Source organism: Acinonyx jubatus, chromosome B2 (assembly GCF_027475565.1).
Source record: "Acinonyx jubatus isolate Ajub_Pintada_27869175 chromosome B2, VMU_Ajub_asm_v1.0, whole genome shotgun sequence".
In the NCBI taxonomy this organism is placed as follows: domain Eukaryota; kingdom Metazoa; phylum Chordata; class Mammalia; order Carnivora; family Felidae; genus Acinonyx; species Acinonyx jubatus.
This window is the reverse complement of record NC_069385.1, coordinates 145,943,361-145,959,944: the sequence shown is the minus strand read 5'-3', so window position 1 is coordinate 145,959,944 and position 16,584 is coordinate 145,943,361. Positions and strand designations below refer to the sequence as shown.

The window sequence follows — 16,584 nt, the reverse complement described above, 5'->3', positions numbered from 1 at the left end:
GTGTTTATAATTACGTACATGTGTATACACTGCGCTTTTAAACAATCTCAACATACAGATAATGCTCTCGATGACTATCGTTGTTATATACGTAACCTACACCCCGAAGTCACGACCTCAGAGAATTGCCACTTGGTTTACTGCGAATGGCTTGTGCATTTGCAATTGGAGGGAGCATTTTATGTAATGTTTCATAAACCTCCAGGCATTAGACATGTAACATCTTAAGCTCATCTGACCATTGTGTGGGAGTACCGGGAGGAGTTGTCCAGTTTTTACAATAGTTAACTTCGAAATAGGCTACCTTAAGGTTAGCAAGTAAGGAAACAAACGTCTCAGGAGTTCTGTAGTATTTCAGCACTTCCCAGAAAAGATGGGTGGCTCTTAAAAGAGCCTTTGATTTTCGGGATTGGGAGAGCAGGCAGATTCCGTAAACGTTTCACTTGCCCTTGGCCTTGTGGTGGCTCTCGGTCTTCTTGGGCAGCAGCACGGCCTGGATGTTGGGCAGGACGCCGCCCTGCGCGATGGTGACGCGACCCAGCAGCTTGTTGAGCTCCTCGTCGTTGCGGATGGCCAGCTGCAGGTGGCGCGGGATGATGCGCGTCTTCTTGTTGTCGCGGGCCGCGTTGCCCGCCAGCTCCAGGATCTCGGCCGTCAGGTACTCCAGCACGGCCGCCAGGTACACCGGCGCGCCGGCCCCCACCCGCTCCGAGTAGTTGCCCTTGCGGAGCAGGCGGTGCACGCGGCCCACCGGGAACTGCAGCCCGGCCCGCGACGAGCGCGTCTTGGCCTTGGCGCGAGCCTTGCCGCCCTGCTTTCCGCGTCCAGACATAGCGAGTGGTATCTGCGAGAGAGAGTCCGCAGGAAAAGCGAAAAAGAAATGTCCTGGAAGCAGCAAAAAGATGCCAGTTATACTGGTGGATGGAAGTGTAAAACGCGAGCTGGGATTGGTTAAAAAGATCACCGTTCGCTATCCAACCAATAAGAAGGAAGATATGACACAATCAAGTTTACATATTCACGTCACCAAAGACATTATCAAATCAGATCGGGGTATTTCTGCATACCTTATTTGCATAGATGCCCTATAAAAGAGGAGACTCTGCTTAAAGACAGACATTTTAGGTTTTGTTTTTTTTAGTCCGTCTACTGAGTTGTTACTTGAGATGCCTGAGCCCGCGAAGTCCGCTCCCGCCCCCAAGAAGGGCTCCAAGAAGGCGGTGACCAAGGCGCAGAAGAAGGACGGCAAGAAGCGCAAGCGCAGCCGCAAGGAGAGCTACTCGGTGTACGTGTACAAGGTGCTGAAGCAGGTGCACCCCGACACCGGCATCTCGTCCAAGGCCATGGGCATCATGAACTCGTTCGTCAACGACATCTTCGAGCGCATCGCGGGCGAGGCGTCGCGCCTGGCGCATTACAACAAGCGCTCGACCATCACGTCCCGGGAGATCCAGACGGCCGTGCGCCTGCTGCTGCCCGGGGAGCTGGCCAAGCACGCCGTGTCCGAGGGCACCAAGGCCGTCACCAAGTACACCAGCTCCAAGTAGACTCGCCAAGTAAGCTTCTTGTTAACCAACCCCAAAGGCTCTTTTCAGAGCCACTTCAATTTTCATCTAAAGAGTTGTCACGTTAAGGATTTCTCTAATAGCACAGACTCCCAGTTTTGTCACTGCGTTTTCTTAGATACTCTTTAAAGTAGAAACATGACCTGTTACTCCGTGCTTGGTAAAGCATGTCCTTTACTTCAGAATTTCTCTACACTTCCTACCCAACATGATACGGGGCCTGGAAATGTGCATATATGTAATTTGCAGTTGGGTCTTAAAGGTTTTGGAGACCGCGAGGGAGATGTGAAAAGAAAGTTCCCTTTTCCTTAAACCTTAGCAGTTGCCTTACTCTGGCAACAGCAATGCCACCACCCCGTCCACCCTCTCTGGCTTCTAGGCTCCCAGAATCATTTCCACCCTTGTGTCCCACCCCCCTCCTTCCCTCCCCCCCCCATTCGTTCTCATGCTGAATTCCACTTTGCCTGTTCTCCAACCTTACAATTTTTGACAACTTGTTTCCCGTGTGCCTTAAGCCCTCTATGTGGCTACTGTTTTTTCCTTCACTTGTCTCTGGGAATACCTTAGTTTCGGCTTTTAAGTATTCCGCGACGTGTGTAACTTTTAAGTTCTGTTTGTAAAAATCCAGAAAATTGAAAACTTTTCCTGAATGATGCATGGCCCTCAGCCTCCATTGATTTAAAGGGCCATTACTCCTTTACATTGGAAAGCATTTGGTTAGTGCACTTCCTCTCTCCATTGGCACTTTGGTAATCATAGAAGATACCCTTCTTGCTTTCAAGGGATTGCCGGTCTCAGGTTTATCAGCGTCATTTCACCCAGGCAGGGAAAGTATTTATTCCAGGATACAGAAGTGAATTGAATTTGAGGTCAGCTGACAGTCATAGGGATGTGGGATTTCCTTTCCTAGGCCAACCAAGGCTTTCTCTTTTGGCCGACTCGTACACTTAAGGAAAGCTGAACAAAGAAGGCACCAAGGAAGGAGATGAGATATGGAGCCTAGTGCTGGAGAGTGGAGATAATCTATGTTAAGGTCCTCAATAAAAGTGGTGAGAAATGTATTCGATGCAAAGTGTCGGAATTCTCTCTAGACATCTTTGAGTCAGAAGACATTGGTTGGCATGTTCTGCCATGTAAATCAACTTTGGTTCTCACACCCACTGTGTCTTACTTTATAAAATGAGCATGTCGCTACCTAATAAATGACTAAAATAAACCATTCGATGGACACTTGTGCAAACAAATGCAAGAATTATGGTAAAAACTCGCCTTCGAGAGGGCTTTACAATTCATAAGGCTTTCATGGACGTTACGAATTAAAATTTTCCATCACTCCTCTACATGCAACATATGCAAACTTTTTGAAGAAGAATTATAATCAGACGTAATACAACTGTAGTGAGTGGAATGGGAAGTTGCCGCCGTTAAAATTAGAGACATTTCAAAACTATGGGAGTCTGCAATATTTAGGGAGAATTTCCGTGCATCTACACTTTTAAATTTAAATATTTATCTACTCTAATTTTAGAGAATGTCATTGAATCCGGAATCAATAATTCTTAAGCTGCGTGGATGTGTTAATTTCCTACTGGTGGTCTGACACATTATCACAAACGTTGTGGCTTCAAACCGTAGAAATTTATAATTTCCTAATTTTGTAAAACAGCATTTGGGCATGGGTCTCACTCAAGGAAAGTCAAGGTGTCAGGAATTCTGCATTCCTTTCTGGGGCCTCTCAGAGCACATCTGTTTCCTTGCTTTTTCTAGCTGCTCCAAGTTATCTTCTTTCTTTGGCTTTCCATTCCTTTTCTCTGTGTTCAAAGCCAGAAGTCTCCAGCCACATCAGCCCCCTGCTATCTCTCTGGTTCTGTATTCAGGTTGCCTCTTCCAATTCTAAGCATCCATGGCATTTCATTGGGTCACTTGGGTAATCCAGGATAAATTCCCTTTTTAAAATTCAGGTGATTAGCAATCTTGATGCCATCTGGAACTTTAACTGCCCTCTGTCTTGGACCCTAACCTATTCACAGATCCGTAGAGATTAGACATTAAATATACTTGGGATGGCATTTTTCTGCCTAGCGCAGTAGCTCATAGTGTTTTCAGAATTTGATAGAACGCTATATATTTGCTGCTCTGTGAGGGGGAAGAACGTGTAGGCACAGTGTCGTACATATTCTCAGGGCGCTCCTGTACCCCAGGAAAGTCATATATACTTTGTTTAGATATTTCTTTCCTTCTGGGACTACTACATAAAGCAATCATTGACTACGGTAGTATAAACTGCCCAATCTGGCAGTTTTAGTTTTCTTTCTTTTACTTTTCTCTCCTTGTTGCTTTTGTTAATTGCTTGAAGGCTTACATATTTGTGTATGTTGTATTGTGTGTGTGCATCTGTGTTCTGTGGGGAGTAGAAAGTCTGTTATTCATGAAAGAAATTAAACAAGAATACAGAATAGCTTTACTTTTTTCCGACCTGGGTGAAACTCCTAAGAATATTTTGTATGTACATTCTTCGCATTTAAGTCATGTAGGATGCCATTCATGGATTCATGGCAGTTTATAACTTTAAGTAGTTTCCTAACAACAGGCAGAAAAATGCATATTTTCATTACCATTTTATATATCTGCATGGACCCGGGCAGCGGTGTAACTGTAATGACCTGTGAATTTTTGTTTTTTAATTTAAAAAGAGTTTTTGTTGGTCAAGATAGAAAAAAAACCTGACATAAAGTCCACCCTGGATGAAAATAACAATTTTAAGGGAGAGACCCCAAAATATCAGTATAAAGGCTGTTTCTTTCCTGGACGGCCGGCATCATTACTGTGGCGTTTTGCCAACGATCACCTTTCATTTAACAAGCCTTCGGAGAATGCTCAGTACAATTAAGTGACCCCGTCTTGGAGTCAGTGATGTTCATTTTTCAGTTTTCTTGCATAGGCCCGTTCCCACTATTATTTGCAAGTTATACTGCCTTAAGCAAATAAAACTCCTAGAAGGGTACAATGATGAACGTGGAAAGCAACCAGTTTCTTTTTACCACAACATAGCACTAACAAAACAGTCCTACCAAATCTAAGCCCTCTTTGCTTTTCACAGAAACTATGTGTAAAGGACACCGCATCACAGCAGCTTAAGTGAAACTTACTTGTCACCACTTTGGCCAGGCTTTTAGTCAAAATGGGCGGTGGAGACAAGACACCGTTGACTACGTTGGACATTTTTCTCTCTCTACCAGTGACAATGTATGTGTGCTTTAAGGTGTTGGTGCCACACAAGGCAAGCCGGATATTTTCAGTAAAATAAAACAAAACCCCTTGAGCAGTCACATAAACTATTAAAGCCATTACAACTCTCGCTGAAAAACTGGCTGGCCCTTAAAAGAGACTTTGGGGTTCAATACGAAGACATTTTGTCAGGATTACTTGGCGCTGGTGCACTTGGTGACGGCCTTGGTGCCCTCGGACACGGCGTGCTTGGCCAGCTCCCCGGGCAGCAGCAGGCGCACGGCCGTCTGGATCTCCCGGGACGTGATGGTCGAGCGCTTGTTGTAATGCGCCAGGCGCGACGCCTCGCCCGCGATGCGCTCGAAGATGTCGTTGACGAACGAGTTCATGATGCCCATGGCCTTGGACGAGATGCCGGTGTCGGGGTGCACCTGCTTCAGCACCTTGTACACGTACACCGAGTAGCTCTCCTTGCGGCTGCGCTTGCGCTTCTTGCCGTCCTTCTTCTGCGCCTTGGTCACCGCCTTCTTGGAGCCCTTTTTCGGGGCCGGGGAAGACTTCGCTGGGTGTGGCATGACGATGAAAACTCTACTTCTGAGATAAGAAATATGTGCCCTGGTTCTAGCATTCAGAATATTCGTAGGGCGCCTGTGCGAATGAGGCGTTAAACGAGTTAGACTTTGATTGGATAAATTGTCCTAAAGTGTAAGGCAGTGACGTGAAAATTGCGTGGGGTTAGTCGTCCTTTGTAATTGGTTGCAAACTTCTGGATAGTTTTAGCCAATCAAAACGCGCCATTTACAATTCGGCTTGCAAGTATAATTGCTTCTCATTTGCTGAGAGGATTTGAGCCCCCATTTCACTTTTCCTTACCAAGCTCCCTGGTTGGAGAGTATTAAAATGTCTGGACGCGGAAAGCAGGGCGGCAAGGCTCGCGCCAAGGCCAAGACGCGCTCGTCGCGGGCCGGGCTGCAGTTCCCGGTGGGCCGCGTGCACCGCCTGCTCCGCAAGGGCAACTACGCCGAGCGGGTGGGGGCCGGCGCGCCGGTGTACCTGGCGGCCGTGCTGGAGTACCTGACGGCCGAGATCCTGGAGCTGGCGGGCAACGCGGCCCGCGACAACAAGAAGACGCGCATCATCCCGCGCCACCTGCAGCTGGCCATCCGCAACGACGAGGAGCTCAACAAGCTGCTGGGTCGCGTGACCATCGCGCAGGGCGGCGTCCTGCCCAACATCCAGGCCGTGCTGCTGCCCAAGAAGACCGAGAGCCACCACAAGGCCAAGGGCAAGTAAGCTGGAAAAATAGCACCTTAGGTCATTGAGGGGACAGTTTTAACCAAAGGCTCTTTTCAGAGCCACCCCCGTATTCATGAAAAGGGCTTACATTTTCCTTCTTAATTGGAGTTAATTGGAAATGCCCTTCAGGGTAGTTCGTCAATCCAGGAATAGGGGTACGTGCTCCCAACTTCTCACAAAGGTGAACAAGCCATTCACTACAGAGTTACCATAAACATAGTTCCCATTAGTAAACTAAGACGGATGTAGAGATGTGTCACAAGGGTTAAAGAGATCAGTGCTGCAGTCCCCAGCGTTGTAAACCATCAGGTAATAGGAAGGTTGATGTTTCCTCTTTGTTGGAAATGGAGATCCAAATCTAGTTCGTGACCTACAGGACTATAGAACTGGACGTTTAATATTATTTGCTATTGAAAGCAGTTTGCCTTTTAATGGAGAGAATCACCTGCAATTCACACTTTATAAACAAACCAGATCCAGCGTTAATGAGCTTGGGGCCTGGGCCTAATCAGTTGCCAATCGGAATACAATACAGGCCCTAGAACCCATTGTCCTTCAATCAGTACTAAGAACACACAGTAATGTACCACTTACAACTCTGGGTATCTTTCAACACCATTTTACACAAACTTCGGTTTGTGTAAAGGAAGTAGGTGTTAATAATATTATAACCTTACAACATTAAATATGAAATCAAATCAGGCTTAATGGCCGGTGCATTCAGGACTTGTATAAATACATACCTAAAAATCTGAGTTTGAATAGAGACATCAAGAAATAGACGTGTAATTTGTCTTCCTAAAGTGGAATTAAGGTAAAATACTACCTTGCCACGGCACCTGGTGGCTCGGTGGGTTAAGCGTCTGACTGGACACAAGTCATGATCTCACAGTTCCCGAGTTGGAGCCAGGCGTGGGGTTCTCGGCCACCTGTGCAGAGCCTGCTTGGGATTCTCTCGCTGCCCCCCACCTCTCTCTTAAACAAACTTAAAAGAAAAACCTACTTGGCCAGTAACATCTATAGGGTGTCTTTTCAAAACGATCCAAAGAAAGCCGGTTTCAGAGGTCATATCTTAAATTGTTACTCAGCCAACAACAGATAGCTTTGGAATAATTTGTATTAGATTCTGCTTTCAAAAGCCAAAGAACTTTGTGAAGAAACAGGCGAGGTAGATAAGTGATATATCTTTGTAAATAAGGTACAGGCCGGAAAGTGTTGAAAACACCAGCAGTGGTGGATCGGAAGAAGCTGTTATTTTTACTTTTTTTGTGGAAGATGTTAATTTTGGGTCTAAATGTACTAGAGGTCATGTGAATCAGGGAGTGAAGGTCAATACCAATGTCTTCACTTGGAGCCATAGGAAACAAATACCTGTCCAAACAGGGGGAGTCTCGTTGTATATAGTAGCCGAGGATGGTATGGTTGCATTTTCCCGCAGCTAACTGCTGTGGGAAGTTTTAGACGGCTCACACGAAGCAGACGGCGCGCAAGTCGACGGGCGGCAAGGCCCCGCGCAAGCAGCTGGCCACCAAGGCGGCCCGCAAGAGCGCGCCGGCCACCGGCGGCGTCAAGAAGCCGCACCGCTACCGGCCCGGCACGGTGGCCCTGCGCGAGATCCGCCGCTACCAGAAGTCCACCGAGCTGCTGATCCGCAAGCTGCCGTTCCAGCGGCTGGTGCGCGAGATCGCGCAGGACTTCAAGACCGACCTGCGCTTCCAGAGCTCGGCCGTGATGGCGCTGCAGGAGGCGTGCGAGGCCTACCTGGTGGGGCTCTTCGAGGACACCAACCTGTGCGCCATCCACGCCAAGCGCGTCACCGTCATGCCCAAGGACATCCAGCTGGCGCGCCGCATCCGTAGGGAGCGGGCCTAAGTTCCTTCAGCCAGTGAAAACTTTAATGCCCAAAGGCTCTTTTCAGAGCCAGTTACCTTTTCTATGAGATAGTGCTTTGTTCTTGTTCTCGTAAATTGTGAAAGATCCTGGAGAAACCAAGTGTTACAAGTCCTTGCATAAGCTTAATTGTGTGGCTCTGAAAAGAGCCTTTAGGTATTCTCAGTTAGCCAAACTTCTGAGTTCCTGCCGGCCCCTTCTTGGGCTTGGCCGCCTTGGGCTTCGGGGCCTTGACCTTGGCGGGGCTCTTGGCAGCTTTCACCTTCCTCGGGCTCTTGGCCACTTTCTTGGCCGCCGCCGCCGCGGGCTTCTTCGCCTTCTTCGGGGTCTTCTTGGCGCTCTTCTTGGGGGTGCTGGCCCCCGTCGCCTTCTTGGCTTTCTTGGCCGCCCCGGCAGCCTTCTTGGGCTTGGCCGCGCCCGCCTTCTTGGCTTTGGGCTTGGCCTCCCCGGACGCCGCCTTCTTGTTGAGCTTGAACGAGCCCGAGGCGCCGGTGCCCTTGGTCTGCACCAGGGTGCCCTTGCTCACCAGGCTCTTGAGGCCCAGCTTGATGCGGCTGTTGTTCTTCTCCACGTCGTAGCCGGCGGCCGCCAGCGCCTTCTTGAGCGCGGCCAGGGACACGCCGCTGCGCTCCTTGGAGGCGGCCACGGCCTTGGTGATGAGCTCGGACACCGGCGGCCCGGACGCCTTGCGCTTGGCGGCGCCTGCGGACTTGCGGGCCTTCTTCTTCACGGGCGTCTTCTCGGCGGGGGCCGGCGCGGCGGGCGCGGCGGGCGCGGCCTCGGACATTCTGCGCTCGGCTGGCGGAAGGTACAGAAAACAATAATAATAATAAAGTCTCGGAGTTGAGCTGCCTGGCCCTGGAGTGTGTGTGTGTATATATACAAGCACGGCGCGGCGCGCTGATTGGTTCCCAGCTCAGCCTTGCCACTTGACCGCAACCTAGTCTCAGCTCTGTCCCGGAATTGTGTTTGTTACCCTTGAGGAAAGCAAAAAAATGAAAATTTCCCGTGGAGGGATCACAGCGACTCTATTGTATAGCGACGCGGGACAGCTCGTGCTTTGAGATCTGCCTGTTTTCTTCTTCCAGGTTTTACCACGTCAGTCTCAGCCTTTTCCAAAAGCCCCTGCCACTCTGAGAGATTCACAGGTCAGGGAGACAACTTCACGAGTTTCGTTTAAAATAGAAGTCCTCTCGTCTGTGCTGTCACTAGCTTGCTCTCTCGTAACAGTCTGTACATTCTTGGCTTCTCGAACGTTCAACAACTGCTTAGTTCTCACTGAGACTGACCTGGAAAATCTGGTTCATATGAAGAGAAATAGCACAGGCTCTTTCCCCATTTCTCTGCAAGAGTGATAGTTAAGGACGGTTGTAATAAGAGCTTGTACTGACAAGGACAGTCACTACTTTGTCCTAAAAGCCTTCATCATTGCTTTTAGTGACATTTTGGAGGGTTAGTTACTTTGGGGGTTTCAAGCATTCCCGATTTGTTGAGGAAAATGGGAAATGTAGCAATGTGTGGTCCTGACCTGGTTGTCTGGCCTATGTTTCCCATAGATGATGACAGAGGTTATCTAGGAGGGCTATAAAAGAGGCTCCTTTATGGTGTAAAAAATGTCTTATTTACACTGACTTTATTGGGGGGGGGATCGGTAATTAAAATATTATTAAGCTTTCAGTACAGAAATCTGCCATGCTTGGGGAAGATAAACTTGGGCAACCTAATAAAGCAACAGAATCAAAGAATATATACGTGTTTTTTTTTCTCGCCATGGTTTGTTGGAGCCTCAGTGTTTCTCGCCCTTTCTGGGCTATCTCGTTCTTTCCAGGCTACTTTGTAGCTAGTTGTGCTCATTACTTTCTGCTGAAATCCAAAGGTCTAGAGGGAGCTTCGGTCTGAGACTTGGCTTTCGATGGATTTGCCAACGAAGATTTACCCATCCTGTGGCCCAGAACCTTCTCAGATGGCCAGTGAAGAAAATTTCCAGGGAGGCTCAGCTGTCAAACCATCTTCGAAGTATTAATAAAGAACCTTAGTAAATTGACTCTCGGCCCTAGTATCAAACTTCGTTCCCCTCTACCAGAATATCCACCCCAACAGCAGGGCAGGGAGAAGGAACCACAGGGACTTGTGGCCCAAATACTCAGCATCAGGAGGAGGGGTGGAGTAAGGACTGTGTTAACTGCTCGGAAAGAAACGATGGAAAGGCTGATGTGGTTTATTAAAGACCATCGCTTGTTCAACCAGCGTTCCACGGATGAATCCACTGTAGAAAGATCTAGATGTAGGTGTCATTATTGCCTGTATCCTAGACCTCCCGAGGATACCAGCACGGAGAATAATTATGACATCGAGTCTATGTAAACATAAACCTTATATGGTGTTTTTCTTGCTGGTAATTTTATAATCAGTATGCAGCAGCTTGGGAAAGCTGCTCTATGATAGACAAACTATGGTATTTTGATAATCTGTGATATTAGCTCTGTGTTGTCCTTTCTACCTTGGTACCAATATTTTGTGAGGAATCCTGTAGTTTGCATTTGAGTGACTTCAATATACTTTAGTTCCACTTTTTGATATGACCCAAGGAAGTCCTAGTAGGTTTTGAGTATTGCCTGGGTGTTTGAGAAGCCCGAAGTCATGAAGATCCGTGAACCTAACATGGGGCTCCTGGGTGGCTCAGTTGGGTGAAGCGTCCGACTATCGCTCTGCAGAGTAGGGCGTTGTGCTGGCAGCTGGGAGGCTGGAGCCTGCTTCAGATTCTGTGTGTGTGTGTCTCTCTCTACCCTTCCCCCACTCATGCTCTTTCTCAACCATAAAAACATAAAAAAAACAAAACAAAAAAACCCATAACATCAAATTGGAAGCCAAGTGACTTGCGCAGGAGGAATATAGAGAGACTATTGGGTGGTTTGGCTAGAGAGAATAATTATAGTCATGGCAGAGTGCATGGGCTAGATTTTCTGGGTTTCAAAAATTAGAGTTGTAATAAAAGTTTTTTGTGGTAGTTCAATTTTCAGTAGCAAATGTGTATGTAGAGGAACTTATTAAAATTGAGGCTTATTTGGAAAAAAAAAAGGAATATACACATGCAACTCTCACACACACACTCATACACACACACATGCATTCTTACACTTCCACGCACAGTTCATTTGAGACAAGGGCAATTTTTATAAAAGCGTGTTTTATATTCACTAGTACATTTCTTAGTTATGAAGGAGATAGGTTTGTATTATTAATGTTGAATAGGAAATATGTTTATGGTAGAAAGGCATTTAATTTTTATTTTCATCACTCTTCAAATTCTTTCTCTTTAACACGTTTATTTTGAAGCATGTACCCGTCTTGTGTTTTGCTAGGATGTTGAAAGTAAGAAATGCTGGGAACACACAGAGCAAAGCTCAAAAGGTGAGGGTTTCACACTCCTTTTCGATCCCTTCAAAATCCAGAAATGACTGATTACTTCCTGTAGCACATTCAACTGAAATGTGAAAAACGTAAGAAATGTTACTAAAGACTAAATATTAACACAACTCAGATGGGTGAGATGAGATGGGAAATCAGCTCAACATAAATCATTTTTACTTTGTGTATTTACTTATGTATTCCTAATCCTTTTAAGAGATTTTGATTCTTATGGTTGAATTTGAAACTCACTTGAGGAATATTCATAGACAGCAAGGAGGAGTATGAATTACAGAGAGGCCATGTTGTAAGAAGGCTGTGACGGTGGTCAGTCTAGACAAGAGCCAGAATTACAACCCGGATCTGGGAAATAATGGAGGTGCCTTACCAACAAAGGAAGGGCTGTCTCTTGGCCACCTAAATGTAGGGAGTCTCCAAGGTACTGCTCCATTCCCCTTCATGGGTTCATGAATTACCTTTCTATGGGTAACTTTGAAGTCTCTCCCTCAGGTCTGTCCTCTTGCCTAAATGTCAAACTTGTATTTCTGGGTGCCTGCTGGTTATTTGACTTTGCACCTCCGTATACCAGATACACTCTGTCTATACTCTCTACATAACCTATTCTCACCTACGTAGTTTCCAATCAAAAGATAACCTTCCACCTGTCATCTCTGTAAATTCTATTTATAAAACCCCCATTCTTTATTAAGTGAGCCACACCTGATTTGTTTGGGGACTTTTAGTCCATTGGAGGTCCAAGCAACTTGGAAATAAATAGATGCCTCCAATGTTTACCAGTAGGCTCAGAGTGGGCCAACTACATTTCTCCTCAGAGAGTTTTGATGCTTACATCAATTTATACAAAAGGATGCATGTTTCAGCAACCATATCCTACCGGATATGATAAAGGAATATGAAACTTATGTATTTTTGTCCCCTTCACATGTTGGAGAAGTAAAAGAATAGTGTCAACAAAATGACCCTTCTGTAGCAATATAGAGGACGGAGAGGAACACATAATACTGAGTATTGACAGATTTCCTTTCATATAACTCAGCACAGTGGTGACTACAATTAGGAGAAAAAAATATCACATGTCTCATATACCAAAGCAAATGAAACTATGACTCCTCTTATCTCTGGATAGTCAGGGGTGACAATGTCCTGTGTTTCTTGTGACAGACCGGGAAGCTAATTCCAGAGGGACATTTTTACACACCTAGAGATGACTTGGATAATAATATATTATATACAGACTATATCTCCTCAACCTAGGAAATATCTCTCCACTGAAAAAACAGGAGACGGGGCTTAATCCATAGAAAAATTTCTCTATGTTCCTAAGGGAAACATGAAAACACAGACGCACTATTTTCTCCAAGATAAGCTCTGTAAAGAAAAGAGGGTGAGGAAATAACTTCTTTGTTGTGGTAGAGAAACCATTGCCATGTACCTTTACACAACGTCTGACTACTGTTACTAACCTATGGTTTTCTTTCCAATGCTCACGGCATTTCCCAGTGCTCCTGTCTGCATATTTTCCAAACCCAGAGTCCTTCAAAGCTCTGAAGAGCCCAAAGAAGGCTCAGTGATCATTTCGTGTCATGGACTTCTTTGGATATCCCATGAAGCTTATATATGTACGATGAATTCTTAAATGATGTACAGAGAATTTATAAAGGAAAAGAATTATATTAAAATTCCAGAATCAAACTTATCAAAACCCAAAATTGTTGAAGTGTTCACATATGTGTTTCTTTACTAATACATTAAAAGTCCCAAGGTTGCCCTCGTGACCAACAATTACCACAGTGTAGAAGGGGTGATATGCTTAAAAGATATTGGCAATACTGACGGCTGCACCTGCCAGTGTGAAGAATACATCGCGGGTCCTGCCGGTCACACTGTTTGCTGCCTGTGTGCCTCAGTGGAGACAATGCCAGGGTTCAGTTGGTCAATAGCGCAAATAAAGACGGAACTGTTGTTCTCTGCCAGTTCCTAGAAGTCCTGAAGCCTGCCATTGTAGCCCAGGCTAAGAGCCCCGCTCTGGAATTTGTCCCCGTGCACCAGGAAGTCAGAAAACAAGCTTCGATGAATCAGGTGCTGCTCACAGAGCCTGGAGGAGAGGCCACATCTACACAAAGTCAACGGGAACTTCTCAAAGGGATGAATGGCAGGTCAACTGTGTAAGTGTTTATTATTTGAAGGAGTTGTCAAAAGAGCGTTGTAGCAAACCAGGGTGTGCTCTTCGTTTAGGAGCTGCACCCACTTTAGAGGCGTGACTACTGAGGAGAGGAGCGGAGAGCATTCACAACATATAATAATGTCGAGTGAGTGCTTGCGTGCAGCCTCCAACACTTTCCATGTAGAATCTCCTCGAAGCTTCACTGCTCTAGAACTTGGACTTTCTTACCTACTCGCAAAGAACAAGCCGAGCAGACACCGCCCAGGTCCTAGGGAGAGCGTGGCAGCAGGCTGTCTCCAGAGCTTGGCTCCGCGTGTGCGACTGGGGGGAGGACTGGGCTGTGATGCAGGGACAGTGGCAGCCAGAAGCTGTCCCTACGGAACCATACGGTCCGATCATAAACTGGAGACTCCCGGCAGGCAGCACAGGGTTCTCGACACTTGCATCCAGCGAGGCTTGGTGAGGGACACAGATCCTCGATCCATCGATCGAGAAGACCAGAAGACACTTGGCAATAAAGACATGCTTAGCGTCAAAGCTGACCTCAAGCGTCTCGGGGACGACGGCGGGGATTCGGTGAGCATTTCCGGGTTGGTCTGGGAGACGTGAGGGGCAAGCGTGAGGCTTCTGTGTGGAAGGTGTCGGAAGCGTCGCCCGGAGTGCCGGCTGCAAGGCTGCGCGGAGCCGGGAGGGTTCCCGGAGGCCCCTCCGGGCCAGACTCCGGCTCAGGGGCCCCGCCCGGTCGGCGCCGCTCGCTGCAAAGGAGACACGAGCGATGGGCGGGCCCAGAGTGTGGTTACCGCCCCTGCTCTCGGGGTTTTCAAACAGGTCCGGCACTTTGCTATAAAAGGGCTGCTTGGGGCCGACGGGAGTGGTGCTTCCGTAGCGTTGCGGTGTTGTGGTGACGATGTCTGGTCGCGGCAAAGGCGGGAAGGGTCTGGGCAAGGGGGGCGCCAAACGCCACCGCAAGGTGCTGCGCGACAACATCCAGGGCATCACCAAGCCCGCCATCCGGCGGCTGGCCCGGCGCGGCGGCGTGAAGCGCATCTCCGGCCTCATCTACGAGGAGACTCGCGGGGTGCTCAAGGTGTTCCTGGAGAACGTGATCCGGGACGCCGTCACCTACACGGAGCACGCCAAGCGCAAGACGGTCACGGCCATGGACGTGGTGTACGCGCTCAAGCGCCAGGGCCGCACCCTCTACGGCTTCGGGGGCTAAGTGTCACCGTTCACGCTACCGAAAGCATGCGATTCTCACCCAAAGGCCCTTTTCAGGGCCACCTATTTAGTCACAGAAGGAGTTGGCACGCTTTTTGGTTCTGGTGCTTCTTTGAGTCTTTTCCAGGTTGTGAGGTTCAATCCGTGAAAGGTAGTGTGGAGAGACCGCCTGCGTGCTTTCTGTCGGCCGTGTTCCTCCAGGACCCGTTTTTTCCCGGTTTCAAAAGCATCTTGGCAACTGTCCATGTTCAGGTTTGTTCTACCAAGTCTGTGCTCATCTCCGTCTTCAGACACCATTCCCTATTCTCCACGTAGGTCTCCGTTACAGATGAGCGTTCCAACGTTCCCCCCTCATAATCCTGTGAGTTTTTCAAACCCGGGTCTTCGTGATTGAAACCCCGCCTTCTCAGCCTGTCTGCTATTGAGAGGAACGCTGTTCTGCAGTGGGTTATCTGTCTCCTGTTCTTAAGCTGCTGGAAACCTTGTACTAACCGCCAGCATTTCACTCTATCTTCTGATGTCCTGGTGTATTTGTTTTTTTGAAGAGTCTTGGGGATCTTTGCAATGTACTCTGGTCTTTATCCACTGAAGGCTGTTCAGCATAATAAAGGCATAGCTGGCCTACTAGCTTTCTAACCCCAGGCAACAGGTGCTGGCCTTTCTGGCTACAGGTGAGCACGTGGAAGAGTCAGGAAGTCCGCGGAACTCATTCCCAGGTGTGGGCTTTAAAACCTCCCCTCTTGCCTCCAGATAAGGTATTGATCTTGTTTGTCCTCACAAGACCTCAGGCCTGGGGGATAGCAGAACAACGACTCGAGGGAGAGTCCTGGATTGATCAGCAGCAGCTGAGTTAATCACAACAGATGTGTCCTGTGACATGAATAATTGTCCTTAAGCTAATTTATGGGGTCTCGGTTACAGCCCTTCACTTTACAAACCAAACACGGATTTGTTTTCTCAGTTTATGAAACAGTGTGGACAGTCCTCTGTCCACCTGAGAGCCCTTTAAGGAAAGCTGATTCCAAATGGGTCTGTTTCCTGTGTTCCATTCTGGACAGGGCGCAGGGTAAGAGCTCATGTTAGAAATGCATGGACTGTCCACATACCTTAGGCAGCTGTAATCTGAATATTTGAAAGTGCTGTCCTCCCTTAGCAGAGTTGATCTTTACAATAAGTGGATGAATAACTCCTTCGAGAATCTGTTAGAAAATATGCATGTGGGCATAGACATTTCATGGGAGTCACATCCCCTCCGAGGCTCATCCGAGGAAACCCCAGGGCTCTGTGGATTCTTGTCAACAACCTGGAGTCTAGGACTTCAGGATCTGGGATCTAGAGATGCAGAACTGAAGAGAGGAAAGGGCAGACATAATACAGAGAGTGCATATTGAACGATAATATCCTAGCTTATTCACTACGGGCCGTAGGCGTATCTATTCTCGAGAAGTGAGTTTGGAAATGCAAGCTAGCCCCATCTGAGAAATTATGATTTTCAGAAGCCTGAAGTCCAAACTGACTGAATCACACACGATTTGGGAGTAAATGAAAACAATGAGGCATGGATTTGCAGCCCGGTTCAGGAAGAAGTCCATGAATCTTCTTAGTTAAGGCCCTTTGAACTTCCATCGCCAGTCTTGAAAAATATATTAACAAGGCCTAAGAATGCAGTCATCTACGTCCTTGAGCAATTCATATATTAAGTTTACAAATTTCCATTATCCCTTAAGAAATAAAAAAAGAAACTGGACACCTGACTCTGTTTTGATATTATTTAAACAATATATAAAAAAAAAA

The 16,584-nt window shown here is 47.3% G+C and overlaps 7 protein-coding genes across 7 annotated transcripts; 4 read left to right on the top strand and 3 right to left on the bottom strand.

Annotated features, from left to right (window-relative positions):
- Positions 1-371: 371 nt before the first annotated feature.
- On the bottom strand, positions 372-905 carry LOC128315723 (histone H2A type 1-B). Its single transcript, XM_053223242.1, has one exon. It carries the CDS (start codon positions 830-832, stop codon positions 440-442), a length of 393 nt encoding a protein of 130 aa, XP_053079217.1. The 5' UTR covers positions 833-905; the 3' UTR covers positions 372-439.
- A 244-nt stretch (positions 906-1,149) lies between these two features.
- LOC128315729 (histone H2B type 1-C/E/F/G/I) lies at positions 1,150-2,626 on the top strand. The gene has a single exon (XM_053223251.1). The coding sequence runs from the start codon at positions 1,167-1,169 to the stop codon at positions 1,545-1,547; it is 381 nt and encodes a 126-aa protein (XP_053079226.1). The 5' UTR covers positions 1,150-1,166; the 3' UTR covers positions 1,548-2,626.
- Positions 2,627-4,235: 1,609 nt separating this feature from the next.
- On the bottom strand, positions 4,236-5,383 carry LOC128315730 (histone H2B type 1-K-like). Its single transcript, XM_053223252.1, has 2 exons — positions 4,934-5,383; positions 4,236-4,655 (listed from the first exon to the last, which is right to left on the bottom strand). Exon 1 carries the CDS (start codon positions 5,366-5,368, stop codon positions 4,988-4,990), a length of 381 nt encoding a protein of 126 aa, XP_053079227.1. The 5' UTR covers positions 5,369-5,383; the 3' UTR covers positions 4,236-4,655; positions 4,934-4,987.
- Positions 5,384-5,629: 246 nt separating this feature from the next.
- Positions 5,630-7,689, top strand: LOC128315724 (histone H2A type 1-E). Its single transcript, XM_053223243.1, has one exon. The coding sequence runs from the start codon at positions 5,694-5,696 to the stop codon at positions 6,084-6,086; it is 393 nt and encodes a 130-aa protein (XP_053079218.1). The 5' UTR covers positions 5,630-5,693; the 3' UTR covers positions 6,087-7,689.
- On the top strand, positions 6,208-8,657 carry LOC128315789 (histone H3.1-like). The gene is made up of 2 exons (XM_053223408.1): positions 6,208-6,219; positions 7,551-8,657. The coding sequence occupies exons 1-2, from the start codon at positions 6,208-6,210 to the stop codon at positions 7,959-7,961; spliced, it is 423 nt and encodes a 140-aa protein (XP_053079383.1). The 3' UTR covers positions 7,962-8,657.
- Positions 8,146-8,831, bottom strand: LOC113597361 (histone H1.4-like). Its single transcript, XM_027053199.2, has one exon. It carries the CDS (start codon positions 8,764-8,766, stop codon positions 8,146-8,148), a length of 621 nt encoding a protein of 206 aa, XP_026909000.2. The 5' UTR covers positions 8,767-8,831.
- Positions 8,832-14,448: 5,617 nt separating this feature from the next.
- Positions 14,449-14,868, top strand: LOC128315733 (histone H4). The gene has a single exon (XM_053223260.1). The coding sequence runs from the start codon at positions 14,480-14,482 to the stop codon at positions 14,789-14,791; it is 312 nt and encodes a 103-aa protein (XP_053079235.1). The 5' UTR covers positions 14,449-14,479; the 3' UTR covers positions 14,792-14,868.
- The last annotated feature ends 1,716 nt before the right edge of the window (positions 14,869-16,584 follow it).